The sequence below is a fragment of the Petromyzon marinus genome, chromosome 43 (genome assembly GCF_048934315.1).
Source record: "Petromyzon marinus isolate PM22_M1 ecotype Great Lakes invasive population chromosome 43, UKy_Petmar_22M1.pri1.0, whole genome shotgun sequence".
Taxonomy (NCBI): Eukaryota; Metazoa; Chordata; class Hyperoartia; order Petromyzontiformes; family Petromyzontidae; genus Petromyzon; species Petromyzon marinus.
The window spans coordinates 3,804,512-3,824,989 of NC_133709.1; the positions used below are offsets into that span (position 1 = coordinate 3,804,512).

Here is a 20,478-nt window from a genome sequence, read left to right on the forward strand (position 1 = left end):
CCTTCAATATGACCTGTCACCCCTCCTTTCCTGACCTTGGCCAAGGCCTACGACACCACTGTGCCAGGTGTTAGGGCTTCGTGTTGTTGTTATTATTATTCGCTGTGCTTTTGGGATTCCCCGACTCTCTTTGCTCATTAAGGGACCTCCGTTATAGGCGGAGGTCGTGGGGGGTTCCCCTTATGCCCCCCACATTAGGAATCGCGGGTGCATATAATGATAACTTTTTAAAAAAAATTCTTACCTCTAAACTACTGAAAATAAATTAATAAAGGTGTCCAGTGCCCGTGCCCCCCCCCCCCCGCCAATCTCGACCCATGACCTTCGTGACGGTGGGCAGGCCCGGGTAAAGCTGCATGGACCGGGTTGGAGTAAACTTTGTGCGTGTTCACCTTGGGGTGCCACAGCCATCCCCCCCCACCCCGGACACTCTTTAACACCTTCGCGAGCGCGTCGTGTGTGAAACTTTCCATGGTTATTTCCATCAGCTGGTACGGACAACAGCGGGTAGCGGCGGATGGGCGGATCTATGCCACGGAGTGCGATCAAGGGAATGAGGGGGGGTGGCGGGGTGAGAGAGGCGGGGGGAGGGAGAGGGGAGGCAATGAGGGTGGATGAGGGGGGGGGTGTCTCCTTTTTACAATAAAAGGGCTGCTTCCTCTTTCAATGTCAAAATAAGAGAAGAAAAAGAAAAATAACCTCGCTATCAGCACCCCGGGGGGGGGCAGGTTCTGCAAATCCACACGCAGACCCACACGGAAAGCCCAAAACCGCGGTGTGGCGCGATGCAGAGGTTTGCCCAGGTTCGAAGCCCGGCGGCCGCCCCGGTAAATACTGCGGGCGGTTTTGAGCGTGAAACGGAACGTAAAAAAAAAAGAACCACGTGCAGTCTGCTTTGCGATGGGTCGACCGACGATCCCGTAACACCGTTCGCAAGGAGTTAAACAAATGTATTTATTTTAAAATATATATACATGTAACTACTTTTGTATTTTTACCAGGTAAGGCCCGCTGAGCTATGTAGCTCTTTTTTCAGAAGCGACCCGGCTATCACGAATGATAGGCTCAGCGAAGTGGCTTTTCATCATCACCATCGCGTGGAAATGTACAACAGCCCATATACTCTGAACGCGCGACGCTCATTCCTAAATGCGGGATGGGAAAACAAACGGGAGGACCCGGAGAAAAATCCACGCGACCACGGGGAGACGGAGAGAGACACGGCACACTCCAAATATACAGCGGCAGGCGTCGTCAGGGTCGGAATCGAACCCACAACTTCCTGCGTACCGGGCGAGGGAGTGAACATCTCCTAGCCACCACGATGCCGACTGTTGTTGGGCCATTGTTGCGTGCGTCCAAATTTCACGAATATGAAAATAACCTGAAAAGCAACCACCTTCAACCCCGCCACCATCCACCACCCCCCACCACCACCCACCACCCACCACCACCCCCCACCACCCACCACCACCCCCCACCACCCACCACCACCACCCACTACCCCCCACCACCCACCACCCACCACCATCCCCCACCCCCCACCACCACCCACCACCTCCCACCACCACCCAACACCTCCCACCCACCACCCACCACCATCCCCCACCCCCCACCACCACCACCCACCACCACCCCCCACCACCCACCACCACCCCCCACCACCCACCACCACCACCACCACCCACTACCCCCCACCACCCACCACCATCCCCCACCCCCCACCACCACCCACCACCTCCCACCACCACCCCCCACCACCCACCACCACCCACCACCACCCAACACCTCCCACCACCACCCCCCACTCCCCACCACCACCCACAACCTCCTACCACCACCCCCCACCACCACCCACCACCACCACCCACCACCGACCACCACCCCCCACCACCACTCCCCACCACCACCCATCACCTCCCACCACCACCCCCCACCACCCCCCACCACCACCACCCACTACCCCCTACCACCCACCACCACCTCCCACCCTCCACCACCACCCACCACCTCCCACAACCACCCCCCACCACCACCCACCACCTCCCACCACCACCCACCACCACCACCCACCACCACCCCCCACCACCACCCACCACCACCACCTCCCACCCCCCACCAACACGACGTGGTGGGTTGCCAGCACCATGCCGGGCCGCCTTTGTCTCCCCAGTAGTGATGTTTGCACGCCCATACAAGGATCTCGTGAGAGGCCGAGTCGATCTGGACCCAATGCCGATGTTTGTCGCCGTGAGCGGAAATCGAACACGGGTCACGGGGCTCGTAGTACAGTGCGCTAACCACTACACTACCGCTACCATGTATACAAAGATAAAGGTGACCCGTGTAGCCTTAACAGACTGTCGCGGCAAGTGCTATTAGCGAGCACCTATGATTGCAGGGACGGCACACGAGGGGGTGGGTGGCCAGCACCACGCCCGGCCTCCTTTGTCTTCCCCCAGTGGCCGTGTTTACACAACGCTGCGTCGACCCTAGGGGACGCTCAGGACCGGTTCAGATAACCGCCAGCGGTGTTGGCCGTGAGCGGGAATCGAACTTGGGGCCGGCCGGGTTCGCAGACAGCGGCGTATCGCTGACCTCGCTGCGCGTGACACACGCAAGCAGCTTCTGCTTGGCCGGGGCTCGAGAAGAGATGGAGCGGAATTGGCCGACGGCTCTCATACACAGCAACGGTGTCATGATCGAGGGGGGTGGTAACCGGGGGATGGGGCCCTGCCCCCCCTCTCGTGCAGCGGAGTGAGCGGGGAGGTTTTTCCGCAACACGCCTGTGTTTGTATGGAAATAACAGTCGAACACAAAAAAAAACTATTCAATTGTGATCTCCTCGCCTGCAGCTGTAGCTGCTTTATGACTTTCAACAACAGCAGCAGCAACAGCAGCAACAGCAAGCTTCCAAGTTCGCTGCGCGGAACCTAGCGGTGTTCATCCGCCAATGGGCAGGCGAAACATGTATATCCAAAAATATATATACAAAAAAATATCTACAAAAATATATATGCGAAAAAATATATCCAAATATATATACACAAAAATATTTTAACGAAAAAAAACATTCAAAAATGGATATATACATAAAGACGCGCCTGCGCGTGTTAAGTACAAACGTATTTTAACATATGTTATCATTGTTCTTGACAGCCCTTCGTCAATCCAGTGCTGCATTGAATGCCCCCCCCCCCCACGCCGTGCGGGGGGGGGGGGGGCATGAGAGTTGGATGGTCACAACTTCGCCACGCCTCGCTGCACATTTGGTTGGCGCTTGGATCGAAGGGTCGCTCTTCGGATGTGAATCGTGGCCCCGGGAATCGAGCTCGCCACAGATCCCCTTGCGATGTGGATGTGTCGGTCTTAGGCCACGTATTGATCTGGCAACGTTTAACTACGGGGGACCGTACGTTGTTGTGCATGTGAGTGTCTGTGTGTGTAAGTGTCCGTATGTGAGAGTGTCTGTGTGTGTGAGTGTCTGTGTGTGTGAGTGTCTGTGTGTGAGTGTCTGTGTGTGTGTCTGTGCCTCGTGTACCGTTCCGGCCTTCATAGGTGCTCGCTAACAGCACTTGCCCCTACAGTCTGTTAAGGCTATATGGGGGATCTTTGTCTCTTAGTCTTTGTCTGTGTGTGAGTGTCTGTTTGTGTGAGTGTCTGTGTGTATGTGTGTGTGTGTGAGTGTCTCTGTGTGAGTGTCTGTGTGTGTGAGTGTCTGTGTGTGTGAGTGTCTGTGTGTGAGTGTCTGTGTGTGTGTCTGTGTGTGTAAATGTTTGTGTGTGAGTGTCTGTCTGTGTGTGGTCCGGCAAAACAACCCTGTCTCTGTGTGAGTGTCTGTGTGTGTGAGTGTCTGTGTGTGTGAGTGTCTGTGTGTGAGTGTCTGTGTGTGTGTCTGTGTGTGTAAATGTTTGTGTGTGAGTGTCTGTCTGTGTGTGGTCCGGCAAAACAACCCCCTACCTCCTGGCGGTGCCCGACGGGCAACTCTGTCATGGACAGTGCTGTGGGGGGAGGACAAAGTTTGATTGGCTCCTCCCCTCATGGCATATGTGTCCACCACAGGGGCTAAACGGGGGCTCTGGACGGGTGCGAGGGGCTGGTAACCCCTCCACCTTCAATTAATTACCACTAAACCACGAGTTAAACTGAAATATGTAACTAATAAGCTTGTGCCGGAGGCCCCGGGGGGCCAGGCGTCTATGACGTCTCCTGGCCAAACCCCAATTGGCGGAGCCAGAAGATTGAATATCTACCCTCGGGGCTCCTCCAGAAACAACAAAAAGCCACTACGGGTAGCCACGTGGAATGTTCGAACGCTCACAGCAGAGGAGAGGCTGCCACTCCTCTGTCGGGAGCTGGACCGGTACCGCCTGGATCTATGTGGCATTCAGGAGGTCCGGTGGACCGGCTCTGGCTCCTGCCACCATGAGGGGTGGACAGTCCTTTACTCGAGGCAGCAGACTGCCAAACAACAGGGTGTGGCTCTTCTTTTGAACAAAAGAATGAAGGGGGCGTGGGAGCGTGGCGGTGAGGTGTGGGAAGCTGTAAGCCCCAGGCTACTTTGGGCTCGCCTTCCCATCAACCGGAGGCGAGGAATGGTGGTCGTGGTTACTTATGCCCCCACCGAAGATGAACATCCGTGGAGGGATGCAGGCAAAGCCGATGAGTCAGATGCCTTCTATGACCTCCTGTCACAGGTGCTGGCTAAAGTGGCCCCTCGGGATAGAGTCATCATGTTGGGTGACTTCAATGCCCGAGTTGGTCATTATACTGGCACCTGGTCTGGAGTGATTGGAGGGCATGGGCCAGATCAGCTCAATAACAACGGTAGGAGGCTGCTAGATTTTTGTGCAGCCCATGGGCTTGTAATTACCAACACGCTGTTCCGGCATCGGCGCATCCACACAACATCATGGATGCATGCCGGGTCCAAGCAAGAACATCTGCTGGACTACATAGTGACGGACCAGCGGATGTGAGCCCATGTCCTTGACACCAGGACCTACCGTGGAGCTGATCTGCCCTCTGACTATCGACTAGTCATCTGTAAGATGCGCCTGCCATTCTTCCACTCCGGTGGTGGGTGTACACCCAGGACCCCATTCCAACCTAAAGTGGCCTGGTCTCAGTTATCTGATGAAAGTTGCAAGTGAGAATTTCATCATCGCTTGCGGCTGGGATTGGCATCGTCCCTGACTCCTCCTGATGTCGAGGGTAAATGGGCGAGGTTTAGGACTGTGACTCATGCAGCTGCAATGGCTGCTTTGTGTACGCGGTTCAGACCTCCCCAGAGACCCTGGCTGACAGAGGAGGTGTTCAGGATGGTTGAGAAAAAGCGACAGGCCCACTGTCATCGGCTACAGAAGCCCACGTCAGAGAATGAGGAGGCTTACCGCAGCCTTCGTTCGGAGGTTCGGAGAGCCATGAGGCGCTGCAAGGATGGGTGGTGGTCGCGGGTTGCTGAGGAGATGGAGTCTGCCTCAATGGCCCGTGATCACAAATCTCTATTTAACTCCATCAAAAAAATAACCTGCAGCGCCACACCTATTACCATCATTAGGGGAAAAAACGGTGATCAAATCTCCGACCCCCAGGAACAGGTTTGCAGATTTGCTGAGCATTTCTGTGAGGTCCTGGGGAAGGGAAAATCCTTCAGCCAGGAATACATCGTGGCACAAAGTGAGGATGACCCTGCTGAGGCTGCGGTGCCTCAAATATTGGAAGAAGTCACCCCTTGTGAGTGGCTGGCTGAGGTGTCATCTGTTGAGGAAGTACTGAAGGCAATCCGGAGTCTGAGACCAGGAAAGGCAGAGATGATCTCCCAAGCAAAATGCTGAGGGAGGGTGGCGTTTGTGCACAGACTGCCCTATATGACATCATAACAATGGTCTGGACCACTGGACGGGTTCCGCAGGATTGGAAGGATGCCCTGATGGTCCCCCTTTTTAAGAAAGGGGACCGCACAGACTGTAACAACTACAGGGGCATCTTACTCCTCAGTGTGCCGGGAAAGGTCCTGGCAAGGATTATTCAGCATCGCCTTGCCAGGCACGCTGAGGAGAGGCTTGCGAAGCCCCAATGCGGTTTCAGGAAAGGGCGGTCCTGCACAGATGCCATATTTTCTGTCCGTCTGCTACAGCAGAGGTGTAGGGAATTCCAACAAGACCTACATCTCTGCTTTATTGACCTGGTCAAGGCCTATGATACCATGAGTAGGCCTGGGCTCTGGGTTGTTCTTCGTGCTTTTGGAGTACCTGACCCTCTGCTCACGATCATTAAGGACCTTCATGATGGTGAGCGGGCCCGGATAAAACTACGTGGCCGGGAGTCAGAGCCATTCCCTGTACACCTTGGGGTGCGACAGGGATGTCCTCTGGCTCCCACATTATTTAACATCTATTTTGACCACGTAGTTCGTGAAGCCTTCAATAGCTGTACCGGGGGAATCTCCATATGGTACAGATATAATGGGAGGCTGATCGATGCCCGGGTGCGGTCAAGGGATGGCTCCCTATTGCTCAACCACGTTATGTATGCTGATGATTTGGTAATAGCTGCTCAGTCAGAGGAGAAGTTGGAGACGCTGCTGCTGAGACTGGAGCGTGCCACTAAGAGGTGGGGCCTTACCATCAGCCCCACCAAAACTAAGCACCTGCCTGGGTATTTTGTACCATCGGACACTCCACCCCCACAACTCCCAATCGGTGATGGGGCAGTTGTGGAGAGAGTGGAGAGTTTCCCATACCTGGGCAGTGTGCTTATGACTGGCTCCAGTTTAACAGCAGAGGTCTCACTCCGAATCAGTCGAGCAGCAATATATTTTCATTGGTTGCGTAACGCTGTGTGGAAGCTACCTGGTCTGTCGCTCCGCACTAAGCTTCAGGTCTTCTCGGCCACGGTCATTCCCTCCCTTCTCTACGCTTGCGAAACGTGGACCCCCCTAATGGAACATCTTCGCCGGTTAGAAACATTTAGGCTGGCCTGCCTACGATCCATCCTGGGTTTAACCAGACTGAATTGTGTGAGGAGCTCACAAATCCTTGAAAGATCTGGGCAAGGTCCCATCGGTGAGCTCCTCCGGCGGGCAAGGCTGCGATGGCTGGGTCATGTAGCCCGCATGCCCAGCCACCGCATGGCGAAACAGCTTTTGTTCGGCCGGATCGAGGGGGCTAAGCGGGCGCGGCACGGGCTAGAGAAGAGATGGAGTGATGTGGTACAGGAGGACGTGGAGCTGAGTGGACTTGCCGATGACTGGTACCAGCGGTGTCAAGATCGGCCTCTGTGGAGGAGGCTCGTGAAGGATGCTACTGGGCAGTTGGAGGTAGTCGCCCTCCAACAACAACGGAGGGCGGAGGAGCGACGCTCAGAACAACGAGCGGAGCGCCGGGTGGCTAAAGCACAGCAGGTTGGCACAGTAGGGGGCACAGGTGGTGCATCAGCCAGTCATCTCAGTCAGTCGACCCGTGGCACCTGGGTCTGCCCCGTGACCTCCTGCCAGCGGGCGTTCGACACTTCACGTGGCCTCAGGGTGCACATAGCCTGGCACAAGCGTCGTGGTGACGTCACCGCCACTTAGTGGCGAATGGCGGTTGTTGTTGTTGTGTGTCTCTGTGTGAGTGTCTGTGTGTGTGTCTGTGTGTGTAAGTGTCTGTGTGTGAGTGTCTTTGTGTGGGGAGCGGTGGTGTAGCGGTTAGCGCACTGCGCTACGAACCCGGCCTCCCGGGTTCGATCCCGCTCATGGCCAACATCAGTGACGATTATCTGAACCGGTCCTGGGTCTCCTCTAGTTCGACTCAGCCTCAAATGAGTACCTGGTGCGGTGTGTAAACATCGCCACTGGGGAGACAAAGGCGAACGGGCGTGGTGCTGGCCACCCACCCCCTCGTGTACCATTCCAGCCTTCATAGGTGCTCGCTAACAGCACTTGCCCCTACAGTCTGTTAAGGCTATGCGGGGGACCTTTGTCTTTGTGTCTATGTGGGTGTGTGTGGGGAGCGGTGGTGCTGCGGTTAGCTCTGGGCCCCCCGTAGGTCGACTCGGCCTCCAATGAGTCCCTGATGCGCCGTTTAAAGTTTGAACATCGCCTGCTCGGGAGCCAAGAGGCCGGCCGCCCGCCAACCCTCGTGTTCCACAGCGCCGCCCTTAACTCGGTGCCACTCGCCCCAACAGCTGTGCCCAGGTGTGCCCAGGTGTGCCCAGGTGTGCCCAGGTGTGCCCAGGTGTGCCCAGGTGTGCCCAGGTGTGCCCAGGTGTGCCCAGGTGTGCCCAGGTGTGCCCAGGTGTGCCCAGGTGTGCCCAGGTGTGCCCAGGTGTGCCCAGGTGTGCCCAGGTGTGCCCAGGTGTGCCCAGGTGTGCCCAGGTGTGCCCAGGTGTGCCCAGGTGTGCCCAGGTGTGCCCAGGTGTGCCCAGGTGTGCCCAGGTGTGCCCAGGTGTGCCCAGGTGTGCCCAGGTGTGCCCAGGTGTGCCCAGGTGTGCCCAGGTGTGCCCAGGTGTGCCCAGGTGTGCCCAGGTGTGCCCAGGTGTGCCCAGGTGTGCCCAGGTGTGCCCAGGTGTGCCCAGGTGTGCCCAGGTGTGCCCAGGTGTGCCCAGGTGTGCCCAGGTGTGCCCAGGTGTGCCCAGGTGTGCCCAGGTGTGCCCAGGTGTGCCCAGGTGTGCCCAGGTGTGCCCAGGTGTGCCCAGGTGTGCCCAGGTGTGCCCAGGTGTGCCCAGGTGTGCCCAGGTGTGCCCAGGTGTGCCCAGGTGTGCCCAGGCCACACCCACAGAGGCTCGACGCGACGTGGAGCGTGCCGGCTGGCCCGGCACGCTCCACGTCGCGGAATGCAATCGGCCTCCTCCGCTCGGCCAGTTAAGGGGGTTTGGGTTGAGTGGGGGGAGGGGGAGGTTGATCTCCTAATGACGAAATGTTGAGCGTTCAGATCTTTTGTTCCGGAGGTCGCGAGCACCGGCCGGCACCGCCAAGTCCGTGCCGGCTCCCGGCTCTGCCGAGTCCCTTCGCAGAGCGACGACGGCGGTGGTGGCGGTTGTGGTGGTTGTGGTGGTTGTGGTGGTGCCGGTTGTGGTGGTTGTGGTGGCAGTGGTGGTTGTGGTGGTTGTGGTGGCGGTTGTGGTGGCGGTGGTGGTTGTGGCGGTTGTGGTGGTTGTGGTGGTTGTGGTGGCAGTGGTGGTTGTGGTGGTTGTGGTGGTGGTTGTGGTGGCGGTGGTGGTGGTTGTGGTGGTGGTGGTGGTGGTTGTGGTGGCGGTGGTGGTTATGGTGGTGGTGGTGGTGGTTGTGGTGGTGGTGGTGGTTGTGGTGGCGGTGGTGGCGGTGGTGGTTGTGGTGGCGGTGGTGGTTGTGGTGGCGGTTGTGGTGGTTGTGGTGGCGGTGGTGGTTGTGGTGGTTGTGGTGGCGGTTGTGGTGGTTGTGGTGGTGCCGGTTGTGGTGGTTGTGGTGGCAGTGGTGGTTGTGGTGGTTGTGGTGGCGGTGGTGGTTGTGGTGGCGGTGGTGGTTGTGGCGGTTGTGGTGGTTGTGGTGGCAGTGGTGGTTGTGGTGGCGGTGGTGGTTGTGGTGGCGGTGGTTGTGGTGGTGGTGGTTGTGGTGGCGGTGGTGGTTGTGGTGGCGGTGGTGGTTGTGGTGGCGGTGGTGGTTGTGCTGGTTGTGGTGGCGGTGGTGGTTGTGGTGGTTGTGGTGGCGGTTGTGGTGGTTGTGGTGGTGCCGGTTGTGGTGGTTGTGGTGGCAGTGGTGGTTGTGGTGGTTGTGGTGGCGGTGGTGGTTGTGGTGGCGGTGGTGGTTGTGGCGGTTGTGGTGGTTGTGGTGGCAGTGGTGGTTGTGGTGGCGGTGGTGGTTGTGGTGGCGGTGGTTGTGGTGGTGGTGGTTGTGGTGGCGGTGGTGGCAGTGGTGGTTGTGGTGGCGGTGGTGATTGTGGTGGCGGTGGTGGCGGTGGTGGCCACTCGGTGGGGACACCAACGTCGCCCCTCACAGAGCGTCGCTGGGATCCCGCTGCCTGGCCGAGGTCAACCTCGGCCAGGCAGCGGTGAACTCTCATGGAAGCGGGGGGGGTAGGGGTGGGAGGGCATCCTCGAGAGAGGCACCACCCCTGCGGGGTTCATCGCTCTTGTGCCCGAGCAGCCGTGTCCACGCAATTAACGGGGGGTTGGCCTCAGACGCTGCAAGTCGATGGGTCTCTGTATCAGTCATTGGTTCTCTATGTAAGTCTATGGGTCTCTGTGTCAGTCATTTGATCTCTATGCAAGTCTATGGGTCTCTATGTCAGCCATTGTATCTCTATGTAAGTCTATGGGTCTCTATGTCAGCCATTGCATCTCTATGTAAGTCTATGGGTCTCTATGTCAGCCATTGATCTCTATGTAAGTCTATGGGTCTCTATGTCAGCTATTGTATCTCTATGTAAGTCTATGGGTCTCTATGTCAGCCATTGTATCTCTATGTAAATCTATGGGTCTCTATGTCAGCCATTGTATCTCTATGCAAGTCTATGGGTCTCTATGTCAGCCATTGCATCTCTATGTAAGTCTATGGGTCTCTATGTCAGCCATCGTATCTCTATGTAAGTCTATGGGTCTCTATGTAGCCATTGTATCTCTATGCAAGTCTATGGGTCTCTATGTCAGCCATCGTATCTCTCTGTAAGTCTATGGGTCTCTGTGCGAGTCACTGGATCTCTGTGTAAGGATAATGGATGTGGCGAGAGAGAAGAAGCAGATGAGAAGCAGTGCATACGGTGAAAGGAAATCGGAGAGACCAGCCCCTTGCGCTAATGGGACTTCTGGCTTTGCACAAGCTGTGAGTCTATGGGTCTCTAGGCTCATGTAAGTGTATGTGAATCTGTGGGTTCGCACGTACTGTAAGGCTGTGTAATTGTCACGGGTCTGTATGTAAGTCTATGGGTTCCTTTGCAAGTCTGTGGACCATGTATTTGGACATCTGGACATCTGTGAAACAGAGCTTCATAGCTCATCGGATTCCTCCAGGATAAATACAGATGCTGATTCTGTAATCGTGCGCGAGTCCGTCTCCGAGTCTGTATGGTTCTCTATGCAAGTGTGTGGACCATGTCAATTGTATGCAAGTGTGTATAGGAATCTGTATGCAAGTCTATGAGTCTCTATGTAAGTCTATGAGTCTCTATGTAAGTCTATGAGTCTGTATGTGAGTCTATAAGTCTGTATATAAGTCTATGAGTCTCTATCTAAGTCTATGAGTCTGTATGCAAGTCTATGATCTCTATAAGTCAATACGTCTGTAAGTCTATGAGTCTGTATATAAGTCTATGAGTCTGTATGTGAGTCTATAAGTCTGTATATAAGTCTATGAGTCTCTATGTAAGTCTATGAGTCTGTATATAAGTCTATGATCTCTATATAAGTCAATACGTCTGTATGTAAGTCTATGAGTCTGTATATAAGTCTATGAGTCTCTATGTTAGTCTATGAGTCTGTATGTTAGTCTATGAGTCTCTATATTAGTCTATGAGTCTATATATAAGTCTATGAGTTTGTATGTAAGTTTATGAGTCTGTATGTTAGTCTATGAGTCTCTATATTAGTCTATGAGTCTGTATGTAAGTCTATGAGTCTGTATGTAAGTCTATGAGTCTGTATGTAAGGCTATGAGCCTGTATGTAAGGCTATGAGCCTGTATGTAAGTCTATGAGTCTGTATGTAAGTCTATGAGTCTGTATGCAAGTCTATGAGTCTGTATATAAGTCTGTGAGTCTGTATGTAAGTTTATGAGTCTGTATGTAAGTCTATGAGTCTGTATGTAAGTCTATGAGTCTGTATGTAAGTCTATGAGTCTGTATATAAGTCTATGAGTCTGTATGTAAGTCTATGAGTCTGTATATAAGTCTATGAGTCTGTATGTAAGTTTATGAGTCTGTATGTAAGTCTATGAGCCTCTATGTAAGTCTATGAGCCTGTATGTAAGTCTATCGGTCTCGATGCAAGTCTACGTGTCTCGGTGCAAGGCCACGTTTCCCCCCTCTCGTAAATAAGTCGACGGATTTGTATGGAAAGGGTAACGCACGTGGCTAAGAGAAGTGGTACAGAACAGAGGCACACGGAGGGAGTGCAAATGTTCGCATGCTGATCGGCCCATCTGTAAAAAGAGCTTCCATAGCTCATGGGCTTCTGAGTCTAAATCAAGATCGTGGTCCTGATGTACGGTTGAACTTCTTCCGTGCCGTACGTGGCCAGCCGTGACGATCACAGCGCACGGGTGGAAAGGCAACGAACCAAACACAATAAGCCGTTCCAAATAAATGAGTTTTCAATACCAAAGCGCGCCAAACTGCGGTGGCTTCCTCGCATCGCAATTCCGGACGGGAAGCGCGAAGGGAAACGTGGGGGGGGGAAGGAAACCGGAACTCGTTGGCGATTTGGCGACCGTAACTCCGTGCGGTCTCCGAGAATCCCGGCTGGGAAGTCGCGACCGACAGACCGACGCGCCTGGCTGAGCCGACTTTGCGCTGTCCTCGACGTCGAGGGGCGGGTGGTGGTGGGGGGGGGTGGTGAGGGGGGGTGGTGAGGGGGGGGGGTGTGGTCTGGTCCCTGTTACACGAATGTGGGGTTTTTTGCTTTAATTATTTTCGAATTGTTTTTATTTTGAATTTAATTTTATTATTTTTATTGTGGGTTTTTTTTCTGCTTTTATCATTTCGCATTTATTCATTATTATGTATTACTTTTTATGTATTTTTTGTATAAAAAATGTTCTCTTTTTACGTGACTTTACCGAAAGAATCAAGAATAAGAATGTGGAACTTGGCACCAACTCCCCGGGACACTCAGTGGACAGGAGCGAGCCGCTTGTGAGCCAGGCGCGTGACCGCCACCTCCTCTGCACAAGCCGTGAACGCGCGCGCACGCTGGTGGCCTCGTAGCCGTATACAGCTGTTGCGAGTGCTGTTCACTCTGTAACTGTGTACAAGTGTGCGTGTGTGTCTCTCTCTCTCTCAACAGCGGGGAGCACATGTGGCGCATCTGCCAGTCATCTCTCGATCACTCCGATGAGCACGGTGGGCTACGTGCGGTGCGAAAGAAGTTCAACGTACACGTGTGACACAGCAGGCGAGCCTTCGACACTTCACGCGGCCTCAAGGTGCACCTAGCCTGGCACAAGTTCCGTGGTGACGCCACGGCCACGTTAGTGGTGTTGTTGTTGTTGTGTCTCAATGTAGCGAATATTTCAACCGATCCTGGACCTACCCGACAGGTGGACGAAGCCTTTATCGAGTAACCCCCCTCCCGCCTCCGCGGCGTGCAAACATTTGCGTTGGGGGGAGACAAAGGCGGCCGGGCCGCCCACGGCCCTGAACCACACTGCACCTGGATGCGCCGTGCTGACCCTAATAGGTGCTCGCCAACAGCACTTGCCCCCACACCGGCCTGTGAGGCTATATTTGGTGGCGCTTTCTCTTTGTGTGTCCAGGTTGGGGTGGGATGAATGAGATGGCGCGGTGACTCATCGCGCCCCGTCCTCGTGTCAGCGGCAATTGTGCGGAATTCATAAAAAAAAACGTTCCTGGGCTACAAAGACAAAGATCCCCTCCCGCGTAGCGTAAGCAGACCCTTGGGGCAAGTGCTGTTAGCGAGCGGCACCTATGAAGGCCGAACACGGCACACGAGTGGGGGGGGTGGGGGGGTGGGTGGCCAGCACCACGCCCGGCCGCCTTTGTCTCCCCCGGTGGCGATGTTTACGTGCAGCACCGCGGTACTCATTGGAGGCTGAACCGACCTAGGGGGAGGCCCAGGACCGGTTCAGACGATCGCCACCGGGTGTTGTGCCGTGAGCGGGAATCGCCGGGTTCGTAGCGCAGCGTAGCGCTAACCGCTGCACCACGGTTCCCGGGCTACACACACACAAACTCACACTGTGCCTCATTAACCTCCTTTATTTAACCACTTGACAGCCCATCCAGATTCGTTATCTCTTTAGAGCCCACGTGTGTGTGTGTGTGTGTTGGAGATTGCCGGGGGAGCGGTGGCGCAGCGGTTAGCGCTCCGCGCTGCCAAACCCGGCGACCCGAGTCCGATTCCCGGCTGACGGACAACGTCCCGTGACGATTAGTCCGAAGCGGTACGGGGCATCCCCTAGGTCGACTCAGCCTCGAAATGAGTACCTGGTGCGGTGTGTGTCAACATCGTCACGAGGGAGACAAAGGCGGCCGGGCGTGGTGCTGGCCACCCACCCCCTCGTGTGCCGTGTTCGGCCTTCATAGGTGCGCAACTAACAGCACTTGCCCTAACGGTCTGTTAACGCTACCCTGGGGATCTGTGTCTTTGTTAATGACCGCGTGTATTCTGTATGGATCTCGGACTGCCGTATGCACACAAACACCACACGGGGCTTTATTTCAGCTGGGAGCTGTCCAGGCCTGACAAAGAAATCCCTGTACGTAAACAACAAATACAAAGGTATCCCCTGTAGCCTTCACAGGCTGTTGGGGCAAGTGCTGTCAGCGAGCATCTACGAAGGCCGGAACGGCACACGAGGGGGTGGGTGGCCAGCACCACGCCCGGCCGCCTTTGTCTCCCCAGTGGCGATACTCACACATCGCACCAGGTATTCATTTGTGGCTGAGTCGACCTAGGGGAGGCCCAAGACCGGTTCAGATAATTGTCGCTGGTGCTGACTGTGAGCGGGAATGGAACACACACAAAGGCAGAGATCCCCCATATAGCCTGTAACAGACTGTTGGGGCAAGTGCTGTTAGCGAGCACCTACATTGACACACACAGCATCAAAAACGACCGCCATTCGCCACTAAGTGGCGGCGGCGTCACCACGGCGCTTGTGCCAGGCTAAGTGCACTTCAAGGCCACGTGAAGTATCGAACAGTGAGACACACACACAAAAAAAGATCCCCCGTGTAGCATTAACAGACTGTAAGGACAAGTGCTGTTAGCGAGCACCAATGAAATCCGGAACAGCACACGACGGGGTGGGTGGACAACTGCACGCCCGGCCGCCTTTGTCTCCCCCAGTGGCGATGTTTACACACCGCACCAGCTACTCATTTGAGGCCGAGTCGACCCAGGGGAGGCCTAGAAACTGGTCAGACAGCCGTCACTGGGCGTCGGCCGCGCGCGGGAATCGAACTCGGGCCGTCGGGTTTCGTAGCGCAGCGTAGCGCGCTAACCGGTGCGCCACCGCTCCCCGTGCCCACCCACGCGCACAGAGTGACGCACGCGCGCGCGCGCGCGCACAACGCGGCGTGCTCGCTCACCTTTGCACTGGTAGCCTTGCTTCCCCACGCCCCTGCGCACGCGGCCGGGACGCACGGAGGAGAGACAGAGGGATAAAAGGGGACGGTCAGTCGGACACCGCTCACGGAGCGCTCAGTCGCTCGGGCCCCCACCGCGGCCTCCTCCGCCTCAGCAGCGGCCTAAAGGTCAAGCGGCCTTGCCACGCAGAGGTCAGCGCTTCGAATGCCTCTCTCCCGGCGCGGCAGTGTGAAATAATGGGGGGGGGGGGGGGGAGGGGGTCGAGTTTCTTCTCCCCCTGCGTCCCCCCCCCCCCCACACACACCCCTCTCTGTGCACCGACCCGCCACAGTTAATTCGATCGGTAGGTCGCGCGTGTGTGGTGGTGGTGGTGGGGTCCAGTGTGGGTACTCCCACCTCTTCCGAGATGGGCAAGGGTGGCAGCGTGGCGGCGTAGAAGCGCAACAACAAAGAGGCATCGTCGTTGGTTCTTTCGATAAAGTCACGATGCTTGAAAAATAATCATAATAATAAAAGAAAGTGAATAAAAATAAAAATAAAAAATAAACAAAGAATATGATTTGCTGCAGGCCACGAAAGTTTTTAAGTCAACATTTTTACAAAGAGGCAATTTTTGTTTGTTGCCGTATTTCGTTAAACAACAACAACAACAAAAGACCTCAACGTTTTAAGTGCCGCAATGCATTGTGGTGAATACGGGAACGGCTCCTTGATAAATAACGGGTCACGAAGCAGCCGCGGGTTGCCGACTCCTGCTCTGTGGAGACAGAGAGGCTCTCTAGTGCCCCCGATTAGTTGGGAGGGGCTGGGGCTTCCGCCAGCAGTGGCGTCAGCCAAGGAAATTCCAGGGCTGCGCCTTTATCTTGACGCATTGAGAGATCCGGCACGTGATCGCGTCCTTCCCCCACCACCACCAGCTCCCACCCCCTCCCCTCCTACTCCCTCCTCATCCCTCCTGCCCTTCCTCCTCCTCCTTTCTTCTCTCGCAACCTTTTCCAAGATGAAAAGGTCACGGGGTCAAAAGCAATTAATTAAGACGTGGGAGGAAAACGTGTTGGGCGAGGAATCATTACGGCCATTAGTCTAATGGAGAAGACGCGAGGGGGTGGAGAGCCGGGGGATGCGGAGGGGGGGGGTGATGGGGAGTGGAGGTCAAGGTTAGAGTGAGCTTGAGGGATTATGGTCATCGTCGTGTTCATGGGGTTATCGGGTGAGAGGTTCGTGCTGGGATTGTCGTGCCGTGTGAGGGCTGGCGGTTTTGGCGCTAGGGGACAGCGTTCACGCAAAGGGTCGGGGTTCCCGTTCGGTTCAGTTGTGGGGAGGTGGTTTAGGGTCAGCGTTGGAGTCAGCGTTAGGGTGAGCGTTAGGGTTAGTACCAGGGTCGGCGTTAGTGTTGGGGTCAGCGCTAGTGGTTATGGTTAGTGTGACGTGTTGGGGTTAGGGCTAGTGGTTATGGTTAGTGTGAGGTTGGGGTCAGTGCTAGTGGTTATGGTTAGTGTGAGGTGTGGGGTTAGGGCTAGTGGTTATGGTTAGTGTGAGGTGTGGGGTCAGTGCTAGTGGTTATGGTTAGTGTGAGGTGTTGGGGTCAGTGCTAGTGGTTATGGTTAGTGTGAGGTGTGGGGTTAGGGCTAGTGGTTATGGTTAGTGTGAGGTGTTGGGGTCAGTGCTAGTGGTTATGGTTAGTGTGAGGTGTGGGGTCAGTGCTAGTGGTTATGGTTAGTGTGAGGGGTTGGGGTCAGTGCTAGTGGTTATAGTTAGTGTGAGGTGTTGGGGTCAGTGCTAGTGATTATGGTTAGTGTGAGGGGTCAGTGCTAGTGGTTATGGTTAGTGTGGGGAGTTGGGGTCAGTGCTAGTGGTTATGGTTAATGTTGGGGTCAGGGTCAGTGCTAGTGGTTATGGTTAGTGTGAGGTGTTGGGGTCAGTGCTAGTGATTATGGTTAGTGTGAGGGGTCAGTGCTAGTGGTTATGGTTAGTGTGAGGTGTTGGGGTCAGTGCTAGTGGTTATGGTTAGTGTGAGGTGTGGGGTTAGGGCTAGTGGTTATAGTTAGTGTGAGGTGTTGGGGTCAGTGCTAGTGATTATGGTTAGTGTGAGGGGTCAGTGCTAGTGGTTATGGTTAGTGTGGGGAGTTGGGGTCAGTGCTAGTGGTTATGGTTAATGTTGGGGTCAGGGTCAGTGCTAGTGGTTATGGTTAGTGTGAGGGGTGGGGTCAGTGCTAGTGGTTATGGTTAGTGTGAGGTGTGGGGTCAGGGCTAGTGGTTATGGTTAGTGTGAGGGGTTGGGGTCAGTGCTAGTGGTTATGGTTAGTGTGAGGGGTCAGTGCTAGTGGTTATGGTTAGTGTGAGGTGTTGGGGTCAGGGCTAGTGGTTATGGTTAGTGTGAGGTGTGGGGTCAGGGCTAGTGGTTATGGTTAGTGTGAGGTGTTAGGGTCAGTACTAGTGGTTATGGTTAGTGTGAGGGGTCAGTGCTAGTGGTTATGGTTAGTGTGAGGGGTCAGTGCTAGTGGTTATGGTTAGTGTGAGGTGTTGGGGTCAGTGCTAGTGGTTATGGTTAGTGTGAGGGGTTGGGGTCAGTGCTAGTGGTTATGGTTAGTGTGAGGGGTCAGTGCTAGTGGTTATGGTTAGTGTGAGGGGTCAGTACTAGTGGTTATGGTTAGTGTGAGGTGTGGGGTCAGTGCTAGTGGTTATGGTTAGTGTGAGGGGTTGGGGTCAGTGCTAGTGGTTATGGTTAGTGTGAGGTGTGGGGTTAGGGCTAGTGGTTATGGTTAGTGTGAGGTGTGGGGTCAGTGCTAGTGGTTATGGTTAGTGTGAGGTGTTGGGGTCAGTGCTAGTGGTTATGGTTAGTGTGAGGTGTTGGGTCAGGGCTAGTGGTTATGGTTAGTGTGAGGTGTGGGGTCAGTGCTAGTGGTTATGGTTAGTGTGAGGGGTTGGGGTCAGGGCTAGTGGTTATGGTTAGTGTGAGGGGTCAGTACTAGTGGTTATGGTTAGTGTGAAGTGTGGGTCAGGGCTAGTGGTTATGGTTAGTGTGAGGGGTCAGTGCTAGTGGTTATGGTTAGTGTGAGGTGTGGGTCAGTGCTAGTGGTTATGGTTAGTGTGAGGGGTCAGTGCTAGTGGTTATGGTTAGTGTGAGGGGTTAAGGTCAGTGCTAGTGGTTATGGTTAGTGTGAGGTGTGGGGTGAGTGCTAGTGGTTATGGTTAGTGTGAGGTGTTGGGTTAGGGCTAGTGGTTATGGTTAGTGTGAGGGGTTAAGGTCAGTGCTAGTGGTTATGGTTAGTGTGAGGTGTTGGGTTAGGGCTAGTGGTTATGGTTAGTGTGAGGTGTGGGGTCAGTGCTAGTGGTTATGGTTAGTGTGAGGTGTTGGGTTAGGGCTAGTGGTTATGGTTAGTGTGAGGTGTTGGGGTCAGCGCTAGTGGTTATGGTTCACGTTAGATGCCCTGATTAAGTTGGTGGTTCCATTACCACCACCCCAAGGACATCACAGCAAGGCGACGCAGGAAACGTGACCAGATATGCGAGCAGACCGACCGACGGACACAGAGATACAAAGACAGATCGGCAGACAGACGGGCACAGAGATAGACACACACACAGACCGACCGACAGACACAGGCGGATACACAGACGGATATATCGACGGGCAATGGAGATCGATAGCTCGCACGAGCAGAGAGCAGCGAGCAAACGCGCACAGACAGACAAGAACAGACAGACACGTGAACAATCACACACACACAGAGAGACAGACGCACGCATGGACACGCAAGGACACGCACAGACAAGCACGCACACACAGACACGGACAGTCACGCAGACACACAATCACACACGGACATGCGCGTGCACGCACAGAGACGCGCGCACAGGCAGACACGTACACACAGACACAGAGACACGCGCGGGGAGCGGTGTTGGGGGGGGGGGGGTGATGGAGGGTGATGGAGGGGGGGGGGGGGTGCCTGCGTGGGGGAGCGCGTGGGCGTTTTGCGGGATGAGGGTGGGGGGCGCGGGGGCTGCGTGGTGGTGGGGGGGTGATGGAGGGGTGGGGGAGGCTTGTGTGGGTTGGTTGGAACGGGGGGGGGGTTGGATGTGATGAGGGGGGGGTGATTTTAGGGGATGATGGGGAGGAGGAGTTGCGGGGGATGATGTGGGAGGGGCTTGTGGGGGGTGATGGGGGAGGGGGTGAAGGAAGGTGATGTGAGGCGGGGGGGGGGGCTGTGGGAGGTGATGGGGGGGGATACAAAGGCGGCCGGGCGGGCGTGGTTGTTGGCCTCACCCCAACCCCCCATCGCCTCGATAGGCCTGCATGGAGACGACACGGGGAATCTCTCTGTCTCTGTGGGGGCGGCGGGGGAGGGTGGGGGGCTGTGACGTGAGGGGGGGGGGGCGAGGGGGCGGGGCGAGCTGTGACGTAAGGGAGAGGGGGCGGGGCTAAGGGGCGGGTCTTGGGGGGGGGTGGTGGTGGGGAGATCCTCACCAGATGAAGTCGGTGCAGTGGCTGCAGAAGGTGGGCTGCTTGAAGAATCTCGGCACGAACTGGTGATCCTTCACCTCCGAGACGTTCTTCTGCTTGAGCGCGCCCTTCCGCGCGAAGCCCCGCGGCGCCTTCTCCTCCCCGTCCCCCATGCTGCCCCCGCTGCCCCCGCTGCCCCCGCTGCCCCGTCCAGAGCTGCCCGCGCCCTCCATCCCTCCCACCGCGGGGCGCGCTCCCTCCGGGCCGCCCGCCAGCACCGCGCCTCCCCCCCTCGCCTCCACCCCGCGCCTCGGGCTCGAACCTGCAGCCTCCCAACTCCGGGGCGTCTTCGGGCCCCGTCGGGGTCCGGACCCCCTCGGTTCCAGTTTATTCGCCCATCGGGGTACCGGGGGTGACCGCGTTGTGGCAACCTCTCCGCCCCCACCACCACCCCCGACCCACCCCAGCCCCTCTCTCCGGGGCCCCCTTGGCGACGAACGGGGACTCCTGCCGGAGGAGCCCTGGGTTCCTCTGACGCTTCCCGGGGGTATCCCCTCGCTCGTGGGGGTCTCGCGGCTCCTGGGGATGCGAGGGACGGCGCAAGGGGGCCGCGGGGCGGGGGTCCCGGGTTTAGGAGCGCGCGTCGCTACCTGAGCGGTTTGAGTTGGTGAGGCGTCTGATCGGTGATGCAGAAGATCCACATGACGCTTGGTGTGTTCGCGTGTGTGTGTCTGTGTGTGTGTCTGTGTGTGTGTCTGTGTGTGTGTGTCTGTGTGTGTGTCTGTGTGTGTGTGTCTGTGTGCGTGTCC

General features: G+C 56.1%; 1 protein-coding gene across 1 annotated transcript in view; it reads right to left on the reverse strand.

Moving 5' to 3' along the window:
* The window catches only part of LOC116951511 (protein kinase C alpha type-like), a 94,860-nt gene extending 74,989 nt beyond the window's left edge, over positions 1–19,871 (reverse strand). The window contains exons 1-2 of the mRNA XM_076073705.1: positions 19,694–19,871; positions 15,225–15,256 (exon numbers count right to left, since the gene is read on the reverse strand). Coding sequence (XP_075929820.1) covers positions 15,225–15,256; positions 19,694–19,842 — 181 coding nt within the window. The 5' untranslated portion in view covers positions 19,843–19,871. The remainder of the gene's footprint in view (positions 1–15,224; positions 15,257–19,693) is intronic.
* Positions 19,872–20,478: the final 607 nt, after the last annotated feature.